The 22,944-nt window shown below is 43.2% G+C and overlaps 1 protein-coding gene across 2 annotated transcripts in view; it reads right to left on the bottom strand.

Annotated features, from left to right (window-relative positions):
• LOC134573082 (lysine-specific demethylase 5C-like) overlaps nt 1–20,094 on the bottom strand; it is a 48,989-nt gene extending 28,895 nt beyond the window's left edge. The window contains exons 1-8 of one of the 2 annotated variants that reach the window (XM_063432522.1): nt 19,930–20,094; nt 18,583–18,965; nt 8,050–8,127; nt 6,223–6,345; nt 4,909–5,079; nt 4,631–4,768; nt 4,230–4,295; nt 3,755–3,878 (exon numbers count right to left, since the gene is read on the bottom strand). In XM_063432522.1, coding sequence (XP_063288592.1) covers nt 3,755–3,878; nt 4,230–4,295; nt 4,631–4,768; nt 4,909–5,079; nt 6,223–6,345; nt 8,050–8,127; nt 18,583–18,726 — 844 coding nt within the window. In that variant the 5' untranslated portion in view covers nt 18,727–18,965; nt 19,930–20,094. The remainder of the gene's footprint in view (nt 1–3,754; nt 3,879–4,229; nt 4,296–4,630; nt 4,769–4,908; nt 5,080–6,222; nt 6,346–8,049; nt 8,128–18,582; nt 18,966–19,929) is intronic. The other variant, XM_063432523.1, reaches the window with a different exon arrangement.
• Nucleotides 20,095–22,944: the final 2,850 nt, after the last annotated feature.

Consider the following 22,944-nt stretch of genomic DNA (forward strand, 5'->3'; position numbering starts at 1 on the left):
GGACAACCTACTGCCCCGCCTCCTGAGGGGCTTAAACTCCATACAAGAAGGGGGACGATTCCCCACGGACTCCTTAGCAGCGACAGTCACGGTCATACCCAAAGAGGGAAAGGACCCCTCCAATTGCTCGAGCTATAGACCAATCTCCCTACTAAATGCAGACCTGAAGCTATTCACAAAGGCCTTATCCCGGAGGATATCACGGATCCTGCCGGATCTCATACATCCAGATCAGGTGGGCTTTATCCCAGGACGAGAAGCTAGGGACGACACGATACGGGCCTTAAACGTCATACATAGCGCAAGGTCCTCGGGACGCGACACAGTCCTCCTCTCCACGGACGCCGAAAAGGCGTTCGACAGGGTGGATTGGGTCTACCTGGACGAAACACTTCGTCACATGGGATTTGGACACCACATGCGAACATGGGTGTTAGCACTTTACACCACACCGACGGCCAGGATCCGTATCAATGGAGCCCTGACGCAGTCTTTCCCGATATGCAATGGGACTCGCCAGGGTTGCCCCTTGTCCCCCCTCCTGTTTGCCCTCACTCTAGAACCATTCCTGGAGGCGGTCAGACAGGACGGGGGTATAACGGGGGTGAGGGTGGGGGCTGAGGAGCACAGAGTGGCGGCCTATGCCGACGACATGCTCTTCTTCCTGGAACAACCTAGGATCTCCATGCCCAACCTGCTACAGGCATTTCAAACCTATCAACAGGTATCCAACCTGAAACTAAACGTGGAAAAATCCGAAGCTATGCCGATAATGCAGGAGGAGGAGCATGTCCGCCAGCTCAGTGCTCAGTTCGCCTTTTCATGGTGCGCTACAAAGATACGTTACCTGGGTACCTGGCTCCCAGCTGACCTGACGCAGATCTACAGGTTGAACTTTCTCCCTATCCTCGCGACCATCCAACGGGACCTCCAGCGATGGACACAGAAATACATCTCCTGGTTTGGCCGCATTAATGCGGTCAAAATAAATGTCCTTCCTAGGCTGCTGTATCTCTTTGCCACGCTGCCCTCCAGCATCCCCCAGACGTTTTTCAAATCAGTGTCCACAGCTATCCGCAGGTTTGTCTGGAACCAGGGACAGCCGCGCATTCGCAGGTCGATCCTGGAGAGACCGAAGACGGCTGGAGGGGTGGGGCTTCCTTTAGTGCTCACGTACTACAGGGCCACGCACCTGCACCGAATAGTGGACTGGCACGCGCGTCCCACCACCAAACGTTGGGTATCCATGGAAATACAACAGTCCCGGGGCACCATCCCATCTAGGCTCTGGCTCGGGGGCTCCACCTTCTCGGATCTCCAAACTAAGAACCCGATGATAGACGCCACCCTCAAGGTTTGGTGCGGACAGCGGTATGCCCATCAACTCACCACTTCCCCAAGCCCGCTTACACCCATTACTCACAACCCAGGACTGGCGGGGGGCCTACAACCGTCCGCCCTACACAACTTCCGACAGACAGACTGGTTCTATATGCGCCAGTGGAGTCCGGGGGGAACGCTCCTACCACTCGAGGCCCTGATGGTGGAACGACAACCTACTCAACTAGACAAATTCCACTACCACCAAGTTAGGACGTACTATGCCAAACAACAGGGGCGAACGCAACTCCAACGCCAACTCACGGAATTCGAACGCCTGTGCACGGACAGACGGCATATAGACCACGGGGTTTCGCTCCTATACGCTATGATCCAGAGGTCAGGAGATAGCCTCCCTCTGGGTTTCACGAGCAGATGGGAGAGAGAGACCGGAGCCCAGCTAACTGAAGAAGAATGGAACAAAATATTCCTCCTCACCCATAAATGTTCAATCAGCTCGAAGTTTCAAGAAACCGGATACAAACTGTTAACACGATGGTACAGAACACCAGACTCTCTCAGACACATATACGGGTCGGACGCGGGCGAATGCTGGAGATGTGGCACCGAAAGGGGCACTAGCTTACATATCTGGTGGTCGTGCTCCCGTATCAAACCTTACTGGCAGATGATCAAGGCCAAGATCAAAGAGATCACGGGCGATGACGTTCCCCTACAGCCGCTACCAATGCTCCTGCACCACACACCTATTCCCATGCAGGCATACAAAAACTCCCTGACCATCCACTTGCTTAACGCCGCGAAAACGCTCATACCCCTACTCTGGAAGGGCCCCTCGGTACTCACGTTCAGGCAATGGATAGATAGGGTGGAGAGTATCTACGACATGGAATCGTTGACTGCCTCCCTGCGAGAGCGCTCGGACAAGTGCGCCTTGACATGGTACCCATGGAGACTATACATCTCTAGAGGCGTAGCTTGAGTCCCCAGAGATCTGAGCCCCCGCACGGGTTAGATAACCCGATCCGAGGCTTGATGGCCACACAGACCCCGCACCACCGCGGGGAGGATGGACCACGCAGCTTACACACCATGTCCCCCCCACCTCACAGTCCCTCCCTCCCCTACCTTCCCCCCCACCCCCCCTTTTTATTTTACTTTTATTTATTTATTTTTTTTTTTTTTTTTTTTTTTTTTTTTTCTCTCTTTTCCTCTCTTTTTCTGTCCTTCATTCTTTCTCTCCTGTATATTTCGATACTCGTACCTAGTTCGAGATGCATAGGATAAACCGGCTTTCGCCAAACTACACATAGACAGCCACAACACTCAGCCGCGTACACACACACACACACAACATACATCTACACCCACAATGACCGCCACAGACAGACTTAGCCCGGCAAAGCAGACCTTCGCCCTTCCCGGCACACAAGCCGAGGGGCGGCGTACAAATACACGATGACACAATGCCACCGGGTTGCGGGACATCTATACTTACCCACACCTAATTAAGGGAACTGACCCAAAACTCACTAAGAGGGCACGGGAGCCCAACACAACACCCACTATAGACAGACCCTAATAGATAACGGTTGAACACAAGGAGAGTACTTCAGGGTACTAGGCAGTGACACAAGGATGGCCAACACCCAGCCATAACCGCACCAGATGGTCCGCTGACCCGAAAGGGGAAAGCCGCCCGGCCACAAAGGCCCATTCTTACTAATCCACAGGACTATCAAATTCCCTTCCCCACGGGTGTTAACTAGCAATCAGACGGAACTCACTTTTCTTAAGCAAAGTCTACCTTTGAAAAATATTGTTACTCATGTATGTATTGTACTCTTGTATTGTTTTACACACCGTATGCTTACGGAATTTCTGATAAACGTTACCTCAATAAAAACAGATTGACACAAAAAAAAAAAATGGTTTCACTATCAAACAGATGTAATTTACCTTAAATAATTGTATCTCAATCTCTAAATTGAACTTTAATCACATACAGGAGGCTCTTGCAGGGTCTAGCAAGCAATTAACATAGCAGGGGATGAGAAAATCTTAATTAAACAGAACTTGCAATAAAGAAAGACTAGATAGGGCTCTCTTTACAGGAAGTGTTTATGGAAGGCTGTGCAAGTCACATGCAGGGAGGTGTGACTAGGGTTCATAAACGAAGGGATTTAACTCCTAAATGGCAGAGGATTGAGCAGTGAGGCTGCAGGGGCATGTTATATACACTATAACTGCTTCATTAAGCTAAAGTTGTTCAGGTGCCTATAGTGTCCCTTTAAGTCTTCGCATCCAGAAATGTCTCAGTCCTAAACTACTCAGCTTATATTTAATCTGTAAATTGTGCCACACTTTAATCATTCCAGCCCTTGCTCACAAATTTGTGATAAGTGCTGATTACCTTTCTTGCGCAGATTCTTGTCTTTTGCCATCAGCCCTAAGCCCATCATTTTGGGACCAGCACCATAGATCTGAAGTTTCTTCAACTCTGGGTTCTTCTCGATGTCTTCTTCTGTGGGTTCCGGCTAATGGAATCAGAAGAGAATGATGAGAAAAGGCTAGGTTTTGAAAATATCACTCAAAACGTATCCATATAGGACAAAAGAATATGGAAAAGCATTGGAAATTGGTAGAGAAGAAACAGAACTATGTAAAGAAGCAGGAAGAACACAAACACTGGCTGGCTTATGTTTTACGAATTAGTGTGGTCAATGTAACATGCATAATTCAAGGACAACATAAACATACACAAACCCCTACTGTCATAAACTTCCTACAAAGAAATATGCAATGACAACAAAAAGAAAAAAAGAGGAAGAGGTACAAAGTAGAGTCTGCGAAAGGGCACAAGTAACAAAACACACAGTCCTGTATACCCAGGGTGGTGATGTTTCAGGGGGTAGAGGAGAGCTGTGAGAGGCAGGATCTGAGCTGTCAGGATCCTGCATGAGATGACAAGAACATGGAAAAAAAAAAAAAAAAAAATCAAACAAGTGAGTTGGCAGTGCCTGGAAAACAGGCTTATTGTACAGAATGCCCCACAGTCTCCTTAATGGCATGAAAAACAAACAAACTGTCCTCATCAGCACACCTACGGCACGAGCTTGGCACACAAACAAACATTAAACTAGTATGAAGATGCACTTGAAAGAAAAGAAAGTACACAAAAAGTGTCATGTGATTCACTCAAAAAAAAAAAAAAAGAGAATTTAAAATCTGAATATGGAAAGAAACAAAATATATAATACAATATAAAATGAAGTTAAAAAATGTTCACCTCTTGGGTAAGGCGTTTGGCTCGTCGCCCATAACTGGTAATTTTTGAAGGCTGCACAGACTGCCTTAGTGGGATACTGTGTGGCTTATACTCCTTATCCTTCTCCTCATTGTCAAAACGAGGTTTTTTCGCATAGTCCTGTAGTATTTAAAGATAGAGGGGGGTAAAAAACAAAAACCAAAAAAAAAGATGATAAGTGAGATTTCTAACGGTATCCCTTACTAATTCCAGTTTAGGAAGTGCTCTTCTTAAATCTCTCACTTTTTAAAGTTCCTTACCACCATATTAGCTCCTGACTGGTACATGTAGAATGGGTATATGACACGCTCATAGTGTGAACGCAACAGTGAGCCGAGGTTTTTCCCTGAGGGGTATCCCATACGTTGTGCCACACGGGCCCACCTCCGCTCTCTGCTAATTAGCTCATAACCACCTTCATCCTGTACAATCTGAATGAGAAATAAATAGATTAGAATAGTCTTAAAGGGCTCTCCAGATGACCATATGATCCTCAGTGTGTACTGTATGTTTACAGTTAAAGGAACACTATAGGGTCAGGAACACAAACATGTATTCCTTACCCTAGTGTTAAAACCACCATCTAGCCATTTTCTGCTGCTGGCTCTGCTTCTGATCTGCCTGCTTGGCTGATATCATCAGAAGTGATTCTCTGAGCCAGTCACAATGATTTCCCATAGAATTGGCTGATACGGTCCAGGAGGCAGATCAGTGGCAGAGCCAGCACAAGTCAAACACAGCCCCGGCCAATCAGCATCTCCTCAGACACATGAATTGAATCAATGCATCTCTATGAGGAAAGTTCAATGTCTCCATGCAGAGAGTGAAGATATTGAATGTCAGTCACACGGTGCAGCACTGCCCCAGGAAGCACCTCTAGCAGCCATCTGATGAGTGGAGGTATCCCTAGGCTGTAATGTAAACATTGCATTTTCTCTGAAAAGAGTGTTTTCTGCAAAAAGCCTGAAGGGGATGATTCTACTCACCAGAACAAATACAATAAGCTGTAGTAATGGTGATTAGTGTCCATTTAAAATGTGTTTTTGCAACTATAGTACACCAAGCCCACCATCTTCTCCCCTCCCTCCCAACATGCAGGTTTTCCCTGTTTGCTTTAATAATACAGCTGTACAGATGTCAGATATTTCTGGGAGCTGAATTTCCGACAGAAAAACATGTTGTGCCGATAAATAAGTGAGGTGCTAAAATGTGGATAGGATATGCTAAGAACTGCTAGAGAAGGTAAAATGATTAGGAGGATTGGACCGGACTAAGTCCTTTCCTAGTAAGAGTCAACTGGAGAAGTTCCAATGTCTAGGGATTTACAGCCAATGCCAGAATTCTAAAATTCAAATGTATTTGCTAGTAATAAGTAGGTGTGCAATTTCCCCCCCCCCCCCTGTTTGTTGACCATGTATTCCCTTGAAGACTTGACAGTTTCCACCCAATTCTGCATTCCACACACACACACATCTGTGTCATCCTTCACTCATGTCTGTGTGATTCAGATCCATCAACTGTTCTTTCCTTGCACATCTACAATTCTGAGATCTGGCTTCTAACACATAACTTACCTTATTTAGGGCGTACAAGTCAAGGATTCTGCGCTCCACATTTGGGATTTTCAGAGAGGATCCCTGGATCTCCCAAAATTTGGCAATTTGGTCCAAGTAATTTAACTTGACTCTGGTTTCTGCCTGGTATTTGAAATACAACAGTAGAGGTTAAGAGGATCATGTAGCAAAACGTAAGCATGGATCAAAATCCCCACCCACAAGGTATTGGCAATGAAAATGTAATCCTGGCATGCGAATTAGAGATCCCCACTGTCTGTATGGAGCCTCACTGCTTATATAGCTATGAATTATCAGCATGTTCTACTTTCTGACTTTCCAAGTCTTTAAAGACTGCAAATGGAGTTTGAAAGTTATGGAGTTTGTGCATGCACTTGCCTTGTCCATTTCATGGTGTACTTTGTAGTGGTGAGTAGCTTGTAGACCTGGCTAGTAGCATGTTCTGAGCCATCGTGGCTCATAATGTGCTACTAGCCAGGTCTACATGTTACACAAACAAAAACAGGGAGATCTCCTTTTGATCAGCTTTGTTCCCTTATTTTGGTTATTGTCCTAACAGTGGCCAATAGAGTTCCTCCCTGTAATTTAGAGTGCAGATCTATAGACACGGCACTGTACAATGGGTATAGAAAACAAGTTAAGGTGGGGATTGCTAAACCCAAAGAGTCCAATCAGCATGGTGAGAACACTGGGAGTTAAAGCACACTCATTTTGATTCATTTTTTCAGGAGGACCAAAATACCTCCCTTTGACAGACTAACACCCTTGCTAGTTCCACATTTAGCAGTGAGGAGCCTGCACCATTATCTGTGTTATTAGTAAGGAGGAGGCAGTCTATGCGTGAAATGAAAATAAAGACAGCTCTCCCCTCTCTTCTTGGATTTCCACGCAGCATCCTGACTGACCACATTGAAAGCGAGTGATAGAACATTCATTCACTCAATGTCTGCATTAATAAAGTGTTCAGGAGTGTGAGAGAAGCGGGGAAAGCAGTCTCTGGTACTGCAGTACACAGACTGTCTTGTCAGCTAAAATGTTAATTTCCTACCCCATCTCACCACTAAATAAAAAAGGTGTGTAGCTGGGGTAAGGAGAGGGCTGATCATTAAACAGACAAACGGCTAAGGGTGTAGAATATCGCTGTGGGAAAGTATAGCTTATCAGAACCTGTAACCCTCCAACCAAACAAAACCAACAGCAAAAACATATGTGAGGAAGGCTGAACTTGATGGACGCAAGTCTCTTTCCAGCTATCCAACAGTCCTGTACACTATTTACTACCAGTAGGAAGAAACTGATGGGAAACAGCACCCTGTCATTTAGGCCAACATATTCTAAATTGATATACTGTGTCAGACTCTGCTCCAGTTCACTCATCACCTTAAACAGCAATGGGGTAACTTTAGATCAGATGTTCAGTGACAACATTTGCAGACATTTGAGACCGATCTGGCAAAATAGAGGATTGAAATGCTGGTTCACCACAAAGCAAACAAGAAACTATAGTATAATGTATAGTATAAAATACAGAAACTTGATCCCACTGTTCTAAACATATATGCAGCTTTCCAAGGCTCGTCAGCAGAGCAGAACCTGGCAGATTCAGACATAAATGAAGCGCATTATGGAGCTTGGCTTGCATAGTCCTCATTAAACAAGCCTGAACGGAGCAAGGATTCTGGGATCTTCAAAATGCAATTTGAGCTGCTAGGAAATCATGGCCAACTTGAACATGCTAATAAGAGTTCATCAGCAAAAATTGGTTCCAGTGTGGAGGTCAATGGGGCAGGCAAATAAGACATTAAGTTCATCCAAGAGTTTACTTACCTCCAACTCATTGAGCCTCTGAATACGTGGTGTGAAACGAAAATTGTCTACTTCTACAGCAAAGGGGGGCTGCCAGTCCTAAGAGAGATAAAGAAGTTAGTAAGAAGTCTAAAAACAAGGCTGAGACGACCCTATTTTGTGGTGGTAAATATGTTGTGTGCCAGTAATGAAAGCAGACCGAAATGCATTATGGTTATCTGCAGATCCTTGCAAAATATTTTCTTAAAGAAACAAACATGTATTCATGACCCTATAGCAGGGGTAGGCAACCTACGGCACTAGTGCCATGCACGGCACTCGAGGTGTCTTTGCACGGCACTCAAGGCTGCTAGAGCCAAACGCACTCTGGCCTATCAGGAAAAACGTCCCAGTAAAACTTCAGATATCTGCTAATATGAAGAGGGGGTGAAGGACAATCCTCAATTTATGCATTGCAGCACATAGAGGAAGTGATCTCAGATCACTTCCTCCCAGCACTTGTGAATGGGAATCCACACTGTAGTAGAGCAGCCCTCGACAGCTATCGCAGCTCCTGTCATTGACCTGTAGCTGGCCAGCCTGGCCCCACTGGAACCCACCCACACTGCTAGATATACACAGACCTGTAGAATAAGCCTCCCCTCATACAAATAATATGAACAGCCCCCCCCCCCCACACACACACACACCACACAATCCCCACAAACGCAACACCACTAACAATCACACAACCCCACATGCAGCCTCTCATGTGCAATACCCCAAACAGCCCCCAAACACTACTAAACACACAATGTGACATATCCATCCACACACAATTCCACAAGCAGCCCTCATACACAGCCCACATTCATATGTATCATACACGATACCATAGACTACTAATGAACATATACAATATAATAGCTCATATACGCACAAATACAACGATACAAAGCAATAACAGTAAAAATAACACAAGCAGAATACGGCAGCATACACACCTCGATTTAAAAAAAATAGGATCGGCACGCTACGGGACATCACAATCCTATATCGGCACAGTGCTGCTAAAAGGTTGCCTACCCCTGCCCTATAGTATTAAAAACACTATCTAGCCCCCTGGCACATGTGTATACACACACACACACACACACGATCTAAGCCAATCACATTGCTTTCCATAGGAAGGAGGCAGGCCAGGTGCGGAACCAAACGCCACCCTGGCCTATCAGCATCTCCTCATAGATATGCATTGATTCAAATTTTAGTGTCTCCATGCAGAAGGTGGAGACACTGAATGTCAGTGACTGCTCCAGGAAGCAACTCTAGCAGACATTCGAGGAGTGGCCACTGGAGGTGTCCATATGCTGTAATGTAAACACTGCCTCTTTTTACTGCAAAAAAGCCTGCAGGGACTGACTATACTCACCAGAACTAAAATAAGCTGTAGTTGTTCTAGTGACTATAGTGTCCTTTTAATAGCAATGCCTTTGCCCCAACATACCCAAATAAGATCTTCACTGGGTGGATATCAGTGACTCAGAGGCAACTTTTATACAAATCTAGTAGCCGCCTAAATGGAGGCAGAAATGTGAAAACACTGAAGCATAGACATAGCTTACAAATCGATTAGCACATCTACTTTAAGATTCTTATTTAATGACAGGCAATGTGCCAGTGACTAGAATGGTATGGTCATTTCTTATTTTATTTGTTACAGGTTCACTGCCAAACAGGTGTAATTGATGAAGTGATCACAATATTGGTTACAAGGGGCATTATTACGCAAAACGAAATACTACTTTGGTAAAGGTGCCCTTCTCACAGCTTAGTGTAGCTAACCCGATTCTCCTCGCAGGCTGCAATTCCTCAATTAGAAACTCAAAGCAGTGATACATTCTTCAGCTCTAAAACTATTTATGTTAACATTTAGCAAAATGGCGTTCATTAGATGCTTCCAGTAGAAGGAAATGCTCAAGTGACAGTCCACAATAAATGTGATGTGCCTGTTCCAAACAACACCCACTGGGAAAAAAAAAAAAGTTTTGAGTACCAAGGTGTGGTGGGCCCTAATCACAGTGTTAATAATCACTGACTGTAGATTTGTTGTTTTGATCTGTTCCATGAGTTATAATGCCAACATTGTATCAACTGGAACTAGGATTAGAGGTGCTTGTTCTGGCAACATTAACAGCAACAATCTTAACCCCCCTTTGGACCGGCGGGAGTTATCCCGGTCCCCACCAGGCAAACTACCACCTCAGCAACCAACCTGGGCGGCTCAACGCCGAAAGCAAAAGGCTCCCACACGACCTCACTAAAATGGCTGACGGCGGCGCAGCAATCCCACTGGCCACCAAGGATGAACCCTCTGTGGCGCGCTGCAGCAGTGCTCGTACATTTCACAATCCGAGCTGACATCGTGGGGATTCTCAGATGGCTCTCGTCATTCAAAGTGAATACTTCTGGAATAAGCTTGAAGACAGGCAAGAACCACAACAGCCTGCATTTATTACACCTACTCACACTGCAGTGGCAATCCCTAGACGCTGGCTCAGTGCCTACTCCGACTGAGTGTGCCTGACCACCGGTCCTCAAACCGACACCAGAGACAAACACTGGAAGTGCACTCAGGGAAGTCATCCCCATGCACCAACTCCACTATACTGCAGCCCGCACCTGTACACTGTGGCTTGGAAAGTACTGCGACCATAACCATCCAACAGCCGGGAAGCCCGTCAACAACGGTCTGTACACACTGTGGCCTATGGCGGGACTTTGGGACTCAGCAGGCCTCTTAGGTGCATTACAGGGACTCACCTCATGTCTAGGAACAGGCTGCTTTTTCCTATCTTCCGCATTGCTAGAGCCAGCAGCGACCCCAGTTTCAGATAACATATACGAATCAAGACACACAACGTGTAGTGTACCACTGTTAGCCACATCAGAGGTCACTTAGGCTGCATTTACTGATAGTGTGTATCTCCTCAGTTAATGTTAAAGTAAATGTTATTTTTTATTTTTTCATGCCTTCTGCTGATGACAGCCCAGTATGCTACACTCTACCTGGTGGTAACTTGCCTTTATACCCATCTTGGCTAAGCTTGCGACCCAATAAGTCACAAAAAATGTCAGTATGTTTCTCTGTATCCGTACCTCATGTGTCGTAACCTGTAACTGACACAGAAGTTTAACCCTTGATGAACCACATTACTTTAAAAATAGTGCTGTGAATCAGACATGTGATGCTCTGTACTGGATGTGTTATTACCTTTTGCAATGTCTATGTTTATATGTGAAATCTGCAAAGCTCTACAAAAATAAAGAATTATAATAAAAAAAAAAAAAAAAAAAAAATTTAAAATATACATACAAGCATGCCTTGGTAGAAATCTCAAAGGAATATTACAGCGAATGAGAATACAGGTTGATGGACCTCTTGGGTTACATTATCTCACTATCTGATCCTGCAGAGCAATACATTATAATCCAGAACCAGCTTTTTGTTTTTTTAAATAATGCATGTTCACCATTTTGCCCATGGGAAGGTCTCATCCCTGGTGATCAGTGCTCTGAAACCGCCACACAGAGCTGTGCCTCTGCCAGGTCTAATCAGCACAACTCCGTTAGGATACGATATCATGTAACATTACACAATGAGCACCGAAGGAGAATTACTACCCGATGTGCATGCCACCATTTTAAATAAGTCCATCATAAAATATCAACATTAAAATTAATTACCAAATGGGCCAATCACCACATATCACTGATAAAAATGAACTTTTTCCTCCATATGAACATGCTGGCGGTTCAGTACAAGACATACATTTGCTATTGTAAACATGTCCTGTAATATGCACATAGCTTACTCCCAACGGGATCAACCTCATTTTATTTATTTATTTTAGAGCCAATACCGATAATTCGAATTTCAGGCAGATGGCCGATAACTTACCGATACTTTGTACATTTGCCATTAAAAAAAAAAATTTTTAAAAAAAATAAAATTATAATATATAAAACAATCTGTTTTCCTGGCACTGCAGGTCCCCTCTCCCTCCCACCCCCCAATCCCCAGGAGCTGAAGGGGTGCAAACCAGGGCTGTGTTTGACTTGTGCTGGCTCTGCCCCTGATCTGCCTCCTTCACAGTCTCAGCCAATCCTGTGGGGAAGCATTGTGATTGGCTCACAGAATAACTTCTGATGATGTCAGCAGACAGGGGCAGAGGTAGCAGCTGCAGACTTGAATAAAAAGGGTAATTACTTACACCGCAGGGCTAAAATGAAAGGGGAAATGCACTCAGACCACTTCACATATGTTTACCCTTGATAGGATCTCTGATGAACTGTCCAGAGACATCGGAGTTCAAATACCTTTTTCTCTTGGAAATGCTATTAGAGCAAAAAAAAAAAAAAAAAAAAAAAAAAAAACCACTTTGCTTAACAGAACCCAGGTGTGTGTCATGTGGTCTCAGAGGATGCAAGTACATCTACGCCCCTCCAAACGCAAATTTCAGGATCCCACAAGACCTAGTATGGAGGTGTATGAGAGGCATTGGTAGATGCCCCACTGAGGATTGTGGCAGGTAATAGATGCAGTATATTTTTTTACCCAAGTGTTGACAGTGACATCTGCAAATTAAAATTGTACATTTGCTCTCCATTTTTATAGCAGGTAGGATATAGTACAGTTCATGATCTTATAAGTAATACTGTGATAAGATTAAATTTCAACGCCACTTTAAGAAACAAAAATCTTCAGTAACCACACGGAATGGTGAAGAATACATAATAAAAGAAAGGTTGTGCAAATGTAAATTGCAGGTAAATAATATTGAATATCTTCAGAGATGCAAGACATATTCTGACACGCTTCACATATTTGGTATCACACTTCTGAGACCAAAAAAATAAAAAGCTACAGGCGTTTTCCTCTTAGCTCAGGCGTCAGGTGGGGTTAAACAGAATGATAAATTGAGTCATAGAAAATACACTGCGAACACACTGATGTCGCATTTGGAAATGCAATGATCCAGACAGTCAAATGAAGCACATTCTCTGGAAATATTTATATGATAAACACCATAAAGGTTTCTAAATTTGCTTTAATACCCAATTACGAGTTCATCTTAAACACATAGAAAGGGTAATTGACTGTATAGGCAGCCATAGAGATGCATGTAAAGTCATATTGCAAACCAACAGATGGCAAGAACATCATTTTTTTCCTTATCCTTGAGCGATTTGACTAAGTTAAAGAGATACTAGGATTGTAAGCATTACAGCTTAATGAGGTTCTATCGGCACGAAGTCTGTTTTTCACCTCCACATTATCCGTGCAAATCCCTCTAAACTCAATCTGAGTATATAGGGGAGCTCAACGTTTCAACAGGAATAAGCAACATCAGGGACCAAGCTTCACACTTTTCTCTGAAGACTCCCAAAAGGTTTAGTTTTTCAAAAATACGCATAGAGAAGCACAGACTGAACACACAACCATCAAGATAATGAAGACTCCAAACTTCGCAGGTAAATCTGAAACACTACAGCCTCACAGATGGTTTAACAGAGCTCAAATATCAGGACTCTAAATGTTCCACAACTATTTTTCGCTCAACTCGTTTACAAAAAAAAGGCAACCTTTCCCTAAAATCTGCTTGATACAGTTTTCCTAAGAAACTGTTCTCTATCCAACCAGGATAAAGATACACTTAACGGACACACCACTCACCATTGCGATACCCAAAAGAAGGTCAAATGTGGATGTAAAAATAAATAAATAAAAAATAAACTATTCGCAGTCCTGAGATCTTTAACTGAATCCACCAACCACATTCCTCTCCTCCTTATCCTATGTTCCATACTTTCAGAGGACTTCTTTTATTGGCCTAATCTAAAATAATGCAGATTCTCCCCCCCCATGTATTGGTTACGGTTCCAAAAATCTCCTAAAGTTGTACCATGGTAAGGAGTCAAATCATCAACATTTTTATTACACAGATATATTTCCATTACCCAATGGTTTGTTACACACACCTTGAAGGGGTAGATAATTTGTGTATATGCAGCATATTCTCCTAACTTATCTTTCATATCGTTAAAGAAATAAATTCTCTCGGTAGAAACAAACGTAATGAGATATTACAAGGGGATTTCTACATGATTCGCAATTCAGTAGTGGACAGGTCACATTCTTGGGACTCCTGCCACCAGCACTTCTCATTTGTGGTCCAATATTTGATAGACTCTTGGAGATACATCCATTTGACAACATGTCATCTTTTTCTCTGACACACATTCTGCCAAACTGACCACGTTAATTTCAAACTCCCCATTACATATAGTGTTACAAGAATAAAACTAAAAGCCATATCGGACCATGGTCCATAAATATTAGACCTGCAAAGGTCTCCTACTCCATATTTTATTTAAGAAACTGGAGTTTCCCGACACATTTAATGTTCATCTAGAATTGTGTTTCAATAAGCATGTTGAAATTCCAAGCCTTGATGGGTTCAGTCAGAATATTAAAATATCACTCCAATTAAAACTACCCTGTACAATAACATCCTTGACACCTAGCATGGCTGATTCGAATCCTGGAGATTTTTTTCCGGAGATGAATAGGTGCCATACCATAGGCAGACGATTTATTTTCTATTTCAATCCAGATCAAGTCACACCTCAATTATTTTCCATACAGTCATTTCTAGTTGGCCTCATTTTTTAAGATAAGTCACGATAAGACAAAAGCATCTCTCTAGCTTGCTCAGTGCGACTGGTATATCACCTTCCTTTTCTTCTGGACCAAGCGAGATCATCTTAAATAATTGAGTGTTTAAATAATCTGCTACATCTACGGGTTAAAGAATTTTGTAACTACTGAATTGGGTTGGTTTACCCAGCTAGCTTACTTTAACAGGTGTAATCAACAACTATCATATCTCCAAAATTACCACATCTTCTACAGTCTTTAACAGTGCTCCTCTTCCACAAAGAATTAAAACATTCAAACAAGTTAATCCAATCTTCTACAGCTGTACAAGAAAGCATGTTTCTAGCATGTTTGATAGAAAAAAAAAATGAAAAATTATATATATCTATCCCAGCAGCCAACGTTTGTGGGGGAATTTAATCAGTCCAAAATCTAGGACTACAATCCCCCATTGCTATACTGTTTTGTGATCGACTTCTCAATAAGAAAACCTAGACCAACCCAGAATTTAGCAATGGGTATTCAGATTTTATGCCATCCATTGCTGGGCAATCCTCTCTTCCAGCTTGGTTCCCATTCATTAGACAATGGAAAAGGAAAAAAAAAAAAAAAAATTGTAAATATTCTCTACTCCATACACCGGTTTACTGGCTCTCCTAATGTTTCACCCCGCATAGTCTCACCAAAGACTTCTATAAATTTGAAGAGCTTACACTGGACTCGCCTCTACTGAAAGGCTCTCTTGCTTCAAATATTATGGGATGAATTTAAAGGGGGGCCTGATAACCTGGCTCAAGCTTTTACAATCTAACAGAAACTTTTATTATTATGGCTACAATGCTGCTTCGCAGGCAGTTGCACTTAATAAATTACATGGGTAAGAATACCGTGCTTTTGTAGTAGATATCTCCAACCTTCCTGGTAGTCATATTTTCTAGAAGGACTCGTTCTCACCTTCCTATTTAAAATTTGGGCAGCAATTATACGCCCTGAACTAACCTGCCACTAGTTCTCTCAGGTTATCAACTAGGCTGGACTAGGCTAAGGAGGAAGTCCACTTTGGCATTAGCCAATGCACAGCAGAGGGTTTGATCTGAACGTTAGCCTATAGTTTTGAGAATCTGCTTGACAATAAAATCGAGGCAATTGAACCTAAGGATTCTTTGCCCCATAAATACTACAATAAGCAGGAGTGATTATGGTGCCCATTTAACATTAAAGGAAAAACTCTGAGAACAATAGACACTACAGCCCGCTATAGTGGTTATGGTTCTAAGAGTACCCTGGTGTCATTACAGTGTAATCTGTCAAGTGGTATTAGAGTAGTTTGACAACTTACATTGGTCTCCATGGTGTTCACAATACATCCATTCTTCTCCTGTAGGTGAAGACAAATGCCTCTCTACAGCTAAACACAGCCCATACCAGAATGAGTTCATTAGCGGAGTGAGGTTTGCTAATGTGCTCAGTCAGTGAGTGTGGCCCTGCTTAGCTCAAAGTTAACCGCATTCTTCTTCAGGAAGATACAGAAGCAGGCTAGCACACAGACGACCAGTGAAACGTGTTCCAAAATAGTTTCACGAGTTACATTTGGACACGGCACTCCTGGCACCATAACCACCTCAGCAGGCTGTAGTAGTGATGGTGCTTGAAGTGTTCCTTTACCAGGATTCACTGGCAGATACTACATTTGTGCCAGACTACCCATGCCAACAAATCTGAGTAGAACTTCAAATTCCCAGTTTACAAACAAAATTTGTAACAAAACTAAAAATCCTGCAACCGTGTAAATCTAGTCTTCCATAAGGTAGCAGTGATAAAAGTATGGATTCTGACAACAGTGAAATGAAGATTCCTACAGTTAGGGTTACTACAAATGATAAAACAGAAGATATTGATGAGATCCAACATAAAGTATACGTATTTGTAATGCTGTTCGATAAACAGCTAAAACTCAATATTACTCAGTTTACCCTCTCCACAAATGAAAACGTTTAAGCTGTTTCTCCCCCCCCCCCCCCCCCCTCACAATATATTAAAGAGGTAACATTTAACAAGGTCACATTTATGAGGTCTGAAAATTGACTCTTAGGGTATAAAATATTCTTATAAAAGATCAAAACTAGATTAACTGTGCAGCAGGACCCCCTTTCTGTGTAGAGAACAATGCAACCTATATATACACAGCCTGTATGTTGCACTAGGCCCACAGCCCTGAGCTACAGTGAAAAACAAAGAACAGCTCTTCAAATTTCACTGCTTACGTGTGAGATGATAAACTGGATAATGGACAGTTCATCACTGCTGTCTCATCAGAGGGAGGGGCTTTAGTTCTTATGTGGCTTAACGCAGCCTTGGCCTGTTAAAACCTGTATACCAACATACATTAATAAAACTCCATAGAGGAATGCGGGATCACATCCTATTCTATTTTATACTCCTGGGAACAAAATGACTGAACAAAAACAAAACCAAATGTTGCCTAGTTACTAACAGGGGGAGGGGGGGCTTATAAGAATAATTGTGAACGAAAAAAAAAAAAAAACTAAAAAAGTAAATAAAATCAAATAAAAAAAAAAGTCAGTAGAAGCAGTGAAAGGCACGACATCAAAGCAACTTTATTTACATGTATGTACAGATTATGCTTGGAAAATGTTAAAAAAGATGTTTAAAAAATAGGCCATTTTAAAACGTGGCCTTTAATGGTCAAAAACATGCCATGTTCTGACGATAACACAGCACAATGCTCAGTGGGTTATATAATGTTTGTTTTATGCAGCGTGTGTACAAAAGTTCTATGCCAGTCGATTTTCGTAGGAGGGCTAAATTATTGTACATGTGCTGGTCTGTGGATAGGATGATTCTTATTGAATTTCCATTCAGTTCTAGCTCTATAAAGACATGTTTCATAGACCCATTGGGTTTGTTGTAGTTTGATAGCCCTACAGTAAACCCATGAGACAGGACTATTTGTGCCTCTCTGGATGTCAATGTCCAAAGTACAGTTCTCGGTCTGCCCCTCCTGCTGTCGCATAGACAAAAGATTCTCACTCAGCAGTCATGTTGCACACTGAGTGAGTGCTTGGTGGCAACAGGGGGGATGGTAGGGTTGTGTTTGGTTACGTCCAGCTCCTGGTTCAACCAGTTTTTTCCTACGGTCAACAGAAGCCATGTCATCTAACGTGTAATCCAACAAATAAGTAGCCTAAAAATTAAATGGCTACTTGCTTCCTGCCCAAATTTCCTATTTACACACACACTATTTATGGCACCATCAAGTAAAGAAGGTGGATATTTTGTGGAGGGAGTCAAGAACTATTCAGGAAAAAAAAATAAAAAAAAAAAATCCAAACCAAAGACAAATTAGACACACAGGCTCTCAAAAGAATCCAAAATGTAAATATAGAAAAATAAGTCACTTATAAAAGTCTGTATATCACGAAGTGTAACCATATTTGTGGGAGTTTTACATTCTTTACAGCAGAGCAAGGGAAGATTCTTAGAAAACTAAAGGGAAGATGGGTGGGGGCAGGGAACAAAAGCACTTCCTGGGAGCCATGTTGCTAATCATTATTTCTCCATTCAAGGCTTGGTTTAACATACAAAAAAAACAAAATGGAAGGGACATACAACACATTTGGCAAGGAGTAACTAGAAATGAGGTCATGGACAAAAAAAAAAAAGAAATGCAACATTAGGTTTATTCAGCTATGCTATCCAGTTTCCATGGAAAACAGAGGTTATATGACTTGACATATGGAAATTTTCATGTAATGAGCTGTTATTTTTAAGGGCGATGGTGGCTTCTACCAACCCAATGGCAAATGTAGGTTTTAGATAGAGATTATACTCACCACTGGAGGGCGGATTTTACATATCCCAGACTTCTCAGCGATAGGCCTAATCCTAGCAATATATCCCAATGGATCTGCAAATTCTTCCCAGGTTGGCTCAAAAACAGGACATTCTGGGGGAGGAATGAAATCTTCAGACTCCATGTCCTAAACTGAGTCACCGTTTACACAAACATGTATTGTAAATCCAATGGGAGGGGTAAAGACTTTGGTCACAGCACCATCCTTCAAGCCAATATCTGCAGAGTGTGGGTAGAGAGGGGTCTTTAATATGGCAATGGCCCTGACGCCAATAGCCAAACCTGGCAAATACTGTTTTTTTACGATATTAACCCAGAATCCCACAGATGTCAAGAGGTCAGCAGCTTCCTGGATGTTCAAACCTGCGTAATAAATAAGAGTAGGGCTGAGTTCAGATTGTGTAGAAAGAGAGAAAAAAAAACAAACATTTCCTCCTATTGAATAGACTACCTCCGGCTGCCTGCATGCTATTTTAAGCTCTATATTAATTTTTATCTATCTAATCGGTCTCATACACTGTGTCGTAGCCTACTGTTCAACAATATCCTGAAAGAACGGCCACTAACTCTTAACCTGTTCGTTGCCAGGTGGCCTTAAACAGACATCTGGCCCTTGGCTAAATTTAGATTAACCCACGGACATCACCAAGCATAGCGCTCCATGTAGAACCAGAACTGGTTTATCGTTACGTAGCTGTCGGGAGAAACCAATACCTATATAGGTCAGCCGGAACCGATGGATAATATAATCGCTCCTCCGAGTACCATACGGTCAAGCACAAAGCGTTTAAAAAACCCACTACCCTCACCTGTATTAAAAAAAAATCTATATATATTCTACGGAACCAAACACAAAGCCAAAACATTTTTTCCGGAAAATGCGGTTCTAAACGCACAATAAATTTGGTATTTTAATCCTTTCACCCTCTAATATTGCCGGATGTTTACGTGCGGCCGTAAATATAAATACCTGACGCAGACCGTGTGTGTCTGTCCTATGCTGATTACAGGGTTTTTTTTTTTTATGATATCAATCCAAGATAATTTACAGCAGCCATGCTGTCACTACTGATGTACTGACCTCCATTATACCAAAACTTGAATATTTACCTCCCCCCCACACATGGCCAGGCTATATTTAAGGCAATATTTGGAGGTTCCTCCTAATCACAGGTTAACAGAGACCCTCACCCACCCTATTAACCCCATATTCCCCATTAGCCCTGTATTAACCCCATATTCCCCATTAACCCCATATTGACTGGTGTTCACACTGGTTTGTGGCTGGTTAATAGTGAGGGACAGGGCCCCCCAAATCTCCACACACCTCCAACTCCACCATGTCCCCGAGCACGGGCAGGGAAACCACCCTAGCCAGCCCTCTTATTATTGTTGTTTTCCTCCTTCAGAGTCGGTTCTTCCCAGAGTCTACGCAGCCGCCATCTTGCTGTCCTATTACCAGGCTCCCTCCGCGCCCCCACCGGTGACCCCGCCCTTTCCCGGACCCCCCGCGGCCCGTCCTGTCCCTTCAGTGACTCCGGAGGAGAGAAGGTGTCCGGCCGGGGCGGTTAATGGAGAAGCGAGGATGGATAGAGACGGAAGAGAGAGCTTAGATGAGCCATTACGCCAAAGAGTGCCTCTCGGCGGAAGGATCTATAAACACCCACCAGAACCTGCACGGGGAAAGAGCCGGACTTTATTTTCCCGTCCAATTGCACGTTTAAAGGGCCAAGCTGCGCATGCGCTGCCACACAGGAAGCGGGCATGTGCAGGGGAGGGAGGGGGGGGGAAATACCTCTGCTATGACGTCAGGAAACCCACACCCGGAAGTATGGAATGCACGTTGTGAATCAACGTTTAAAGGGACATAGTTACATGCTAATGTTTTTAAAGGGACAGAAAAAAAATAATTAACAAAAAATAAATATATAGATATACATTTTATTGTATTACATTAATAATCCTAAAACAAATGGGGAAAAAAAGTTATATTAAATCATAGCGTAGAATCTTAAGAAAATATGGCAAATTTTATTTATTTATTACTAGCATTTATAAAGAGCCAACATATTCCGCAACATAGTACAATATTATTATTATTATTTATAAAGCGACAACAAATTCTGTAGCGTTGTACGATAGGTGGACTAACAGTATTTGCAACAAGATGAATTGGACGCACAGGAACCCTATGGTTGAGGGCCCTACTCAACTGAGCTTGCATTCTTTATATAGAAGTTGTCTGTTAATTATTAAGTGTAAAAATCTTGCAGGGAAAAATTAGTTAGAAATTTGTGATCAGATTAATTTTAAAGCATCTCTGTAATTTCTCAGTATGTCATAAATCTTTATAAAATACTAATGCTGGGGCGGAGCCTGACCACGAGCTGTAGCGGACGCAACCCAGTATCGCTCCCGACCAAAACCCGCATCAAAGCCTGATATTTGAGGCTTAAAACCCTCAAATAACCCACTCCTGACCGGGGGGACCAGCTGAGCACAACCAAGCTGCCCCTCCATGCCATTTGTGTACCCGGCACGGGTGAACCGACGGAAACGCAGACCTGAGGCCTACAAACCCACAGCCGTCCTCGACTGGTCGGCACCCCTGGGCAGATTTGAACCGCCAGAGGACCCAGAGGTGGAAGACCTCCCCACAGAACACTTGTCTACCCCGGCAATGATGGGCCGCCGGTCCCAAAAACCTCCACCGGAGTTGCCCTCAGGATCCAGGGACATAGGTGCCATGCTGCAACAACAACAACCGCCGCCCAAAATGGCGAGAGCACGAAATCATCAAGGTACCAATAGACCCCATACCGCCTGACTTACCTCCACAAATGGCACAAACACCCAAGGGGAATCAAGATGGGTCTGCCCCAGTCACCCAGCGGGACGTTCACAACCTAGTTGGGGAAATCAAAATCTCCTGGCAACCAGCGTAGTGGCCATTAAAGCAGACGTGCAGGCTATCACTGACAGGGTGCAGTCCACGGAAGATGATATCTCAGGCATCAAGCAGGGACTGACAACCCTACAGGACTCTGTGCTGGCCCTATAAGCCCAATAACAAGCACTCTCTCTCCACTACATAGCCCTCAATGACAGGACAAGACGTATCCACCTTATGATCAGGGGAGTGCCAGACGTCATCACTCCCGATTAACTGCCTAACTATATGAGGCGCCTCGTGCCTCCATTCTGCCGCCAATGCATGCCAAAAAATTTAACACAGACGGGATATACCGCCTACCATCCTCGGGCAGAACAGCCCCAACCATAGTCCGAGATGTGATTGTACACTGCGCCACTTCCTAAGACAAGAGAATCCTGGTGAAGGCACTCCGGGACAAGACGCCACTAACATTTGAAGGAGCACAACTCACCATCTATCAAGACCTCACCATATCCACACTACAATAGCGCAGATCGCTGAACCCAGTCTTCAGCATCCTCAGAGAAGCGGGAATAGAATCTCACTGGAGATCTCCCAGATTCCTGGTGGTCACACATAAGGGAACTCTACATAAACTCTCCACACTAGCTGAGTCCCAGACATTCTGTAAGGCCTTGGGCCTCCAGGCACCCCGCACCGGATGCCTGACCTCCCCAAGAGCCGAATAGGCAGCAGCCTCCAGGACATACACTGTTCATATAGATGTGATGTATTTAACTTGTTTGCTTTGAGCCATACCCATTCCACTTGTTCCCCTCTAAGAAGGAGTGATCTGCCACTCCATTTGCAGCCATGAGGGGCAGCAAAATGTGCAAAGTCCCACAAAAGTCACAGATCTGTGAAGCTGGTTATAACTCTTTGAAATGTGAGTTTATTAAGTATTTTCTTTTAGTGACTCCTTCAGATTGTACATATCGCAGTATTAGTTGTCCCTGTCTTTTATCCTTCATATAAGTGGAACGTTTGGACTACAAGTTATTGAGGACATAACATCCCAACAAGCTCCCATAAAGACATTTACTAAAGTGAGATCCTCTTATTTGGACTCTTTTTTTTGGACTAATTTGTCTATACTCTGGAGAGTGTTATATCTCTTTTTACTGTATGTGCGTACAGCCTTTACACCTCCTCTGCTGTTGTTTACCTGTTGGTATAAGTTATTGTCTTTTTAAAATGTTTTTTATCATATCTGGCGCAGCCCTTTCTCTCTTTTGTATTGCATGTTCCTTATCTAAAGGGTTAGAGGGTTCCCCTTTGTTGGTCCACTGCCGGTCTTATCTATCTATTATTAGCGCTGACCCTTTTGCACCTTTTTGTTTTTTTCCCCATAGAAATGCATTAATACAATGCTTCTCTATGAGGAGATGCTGATTGGCACAGCGCAAC

Source organism: Pelobates fuscus, chromosome 9, assembly GCF_036172605.1.
Source record: "Pelobates fuscus isolate aPelFus1 chromosome 9, aPelFus1.pri, whole genome shotgun sequence".
NCBI lineage: Eukaryota > Metazoa > Chordata > Amphibia > Anura > Pelobatidae > Pelobates > Pelobates fuscus.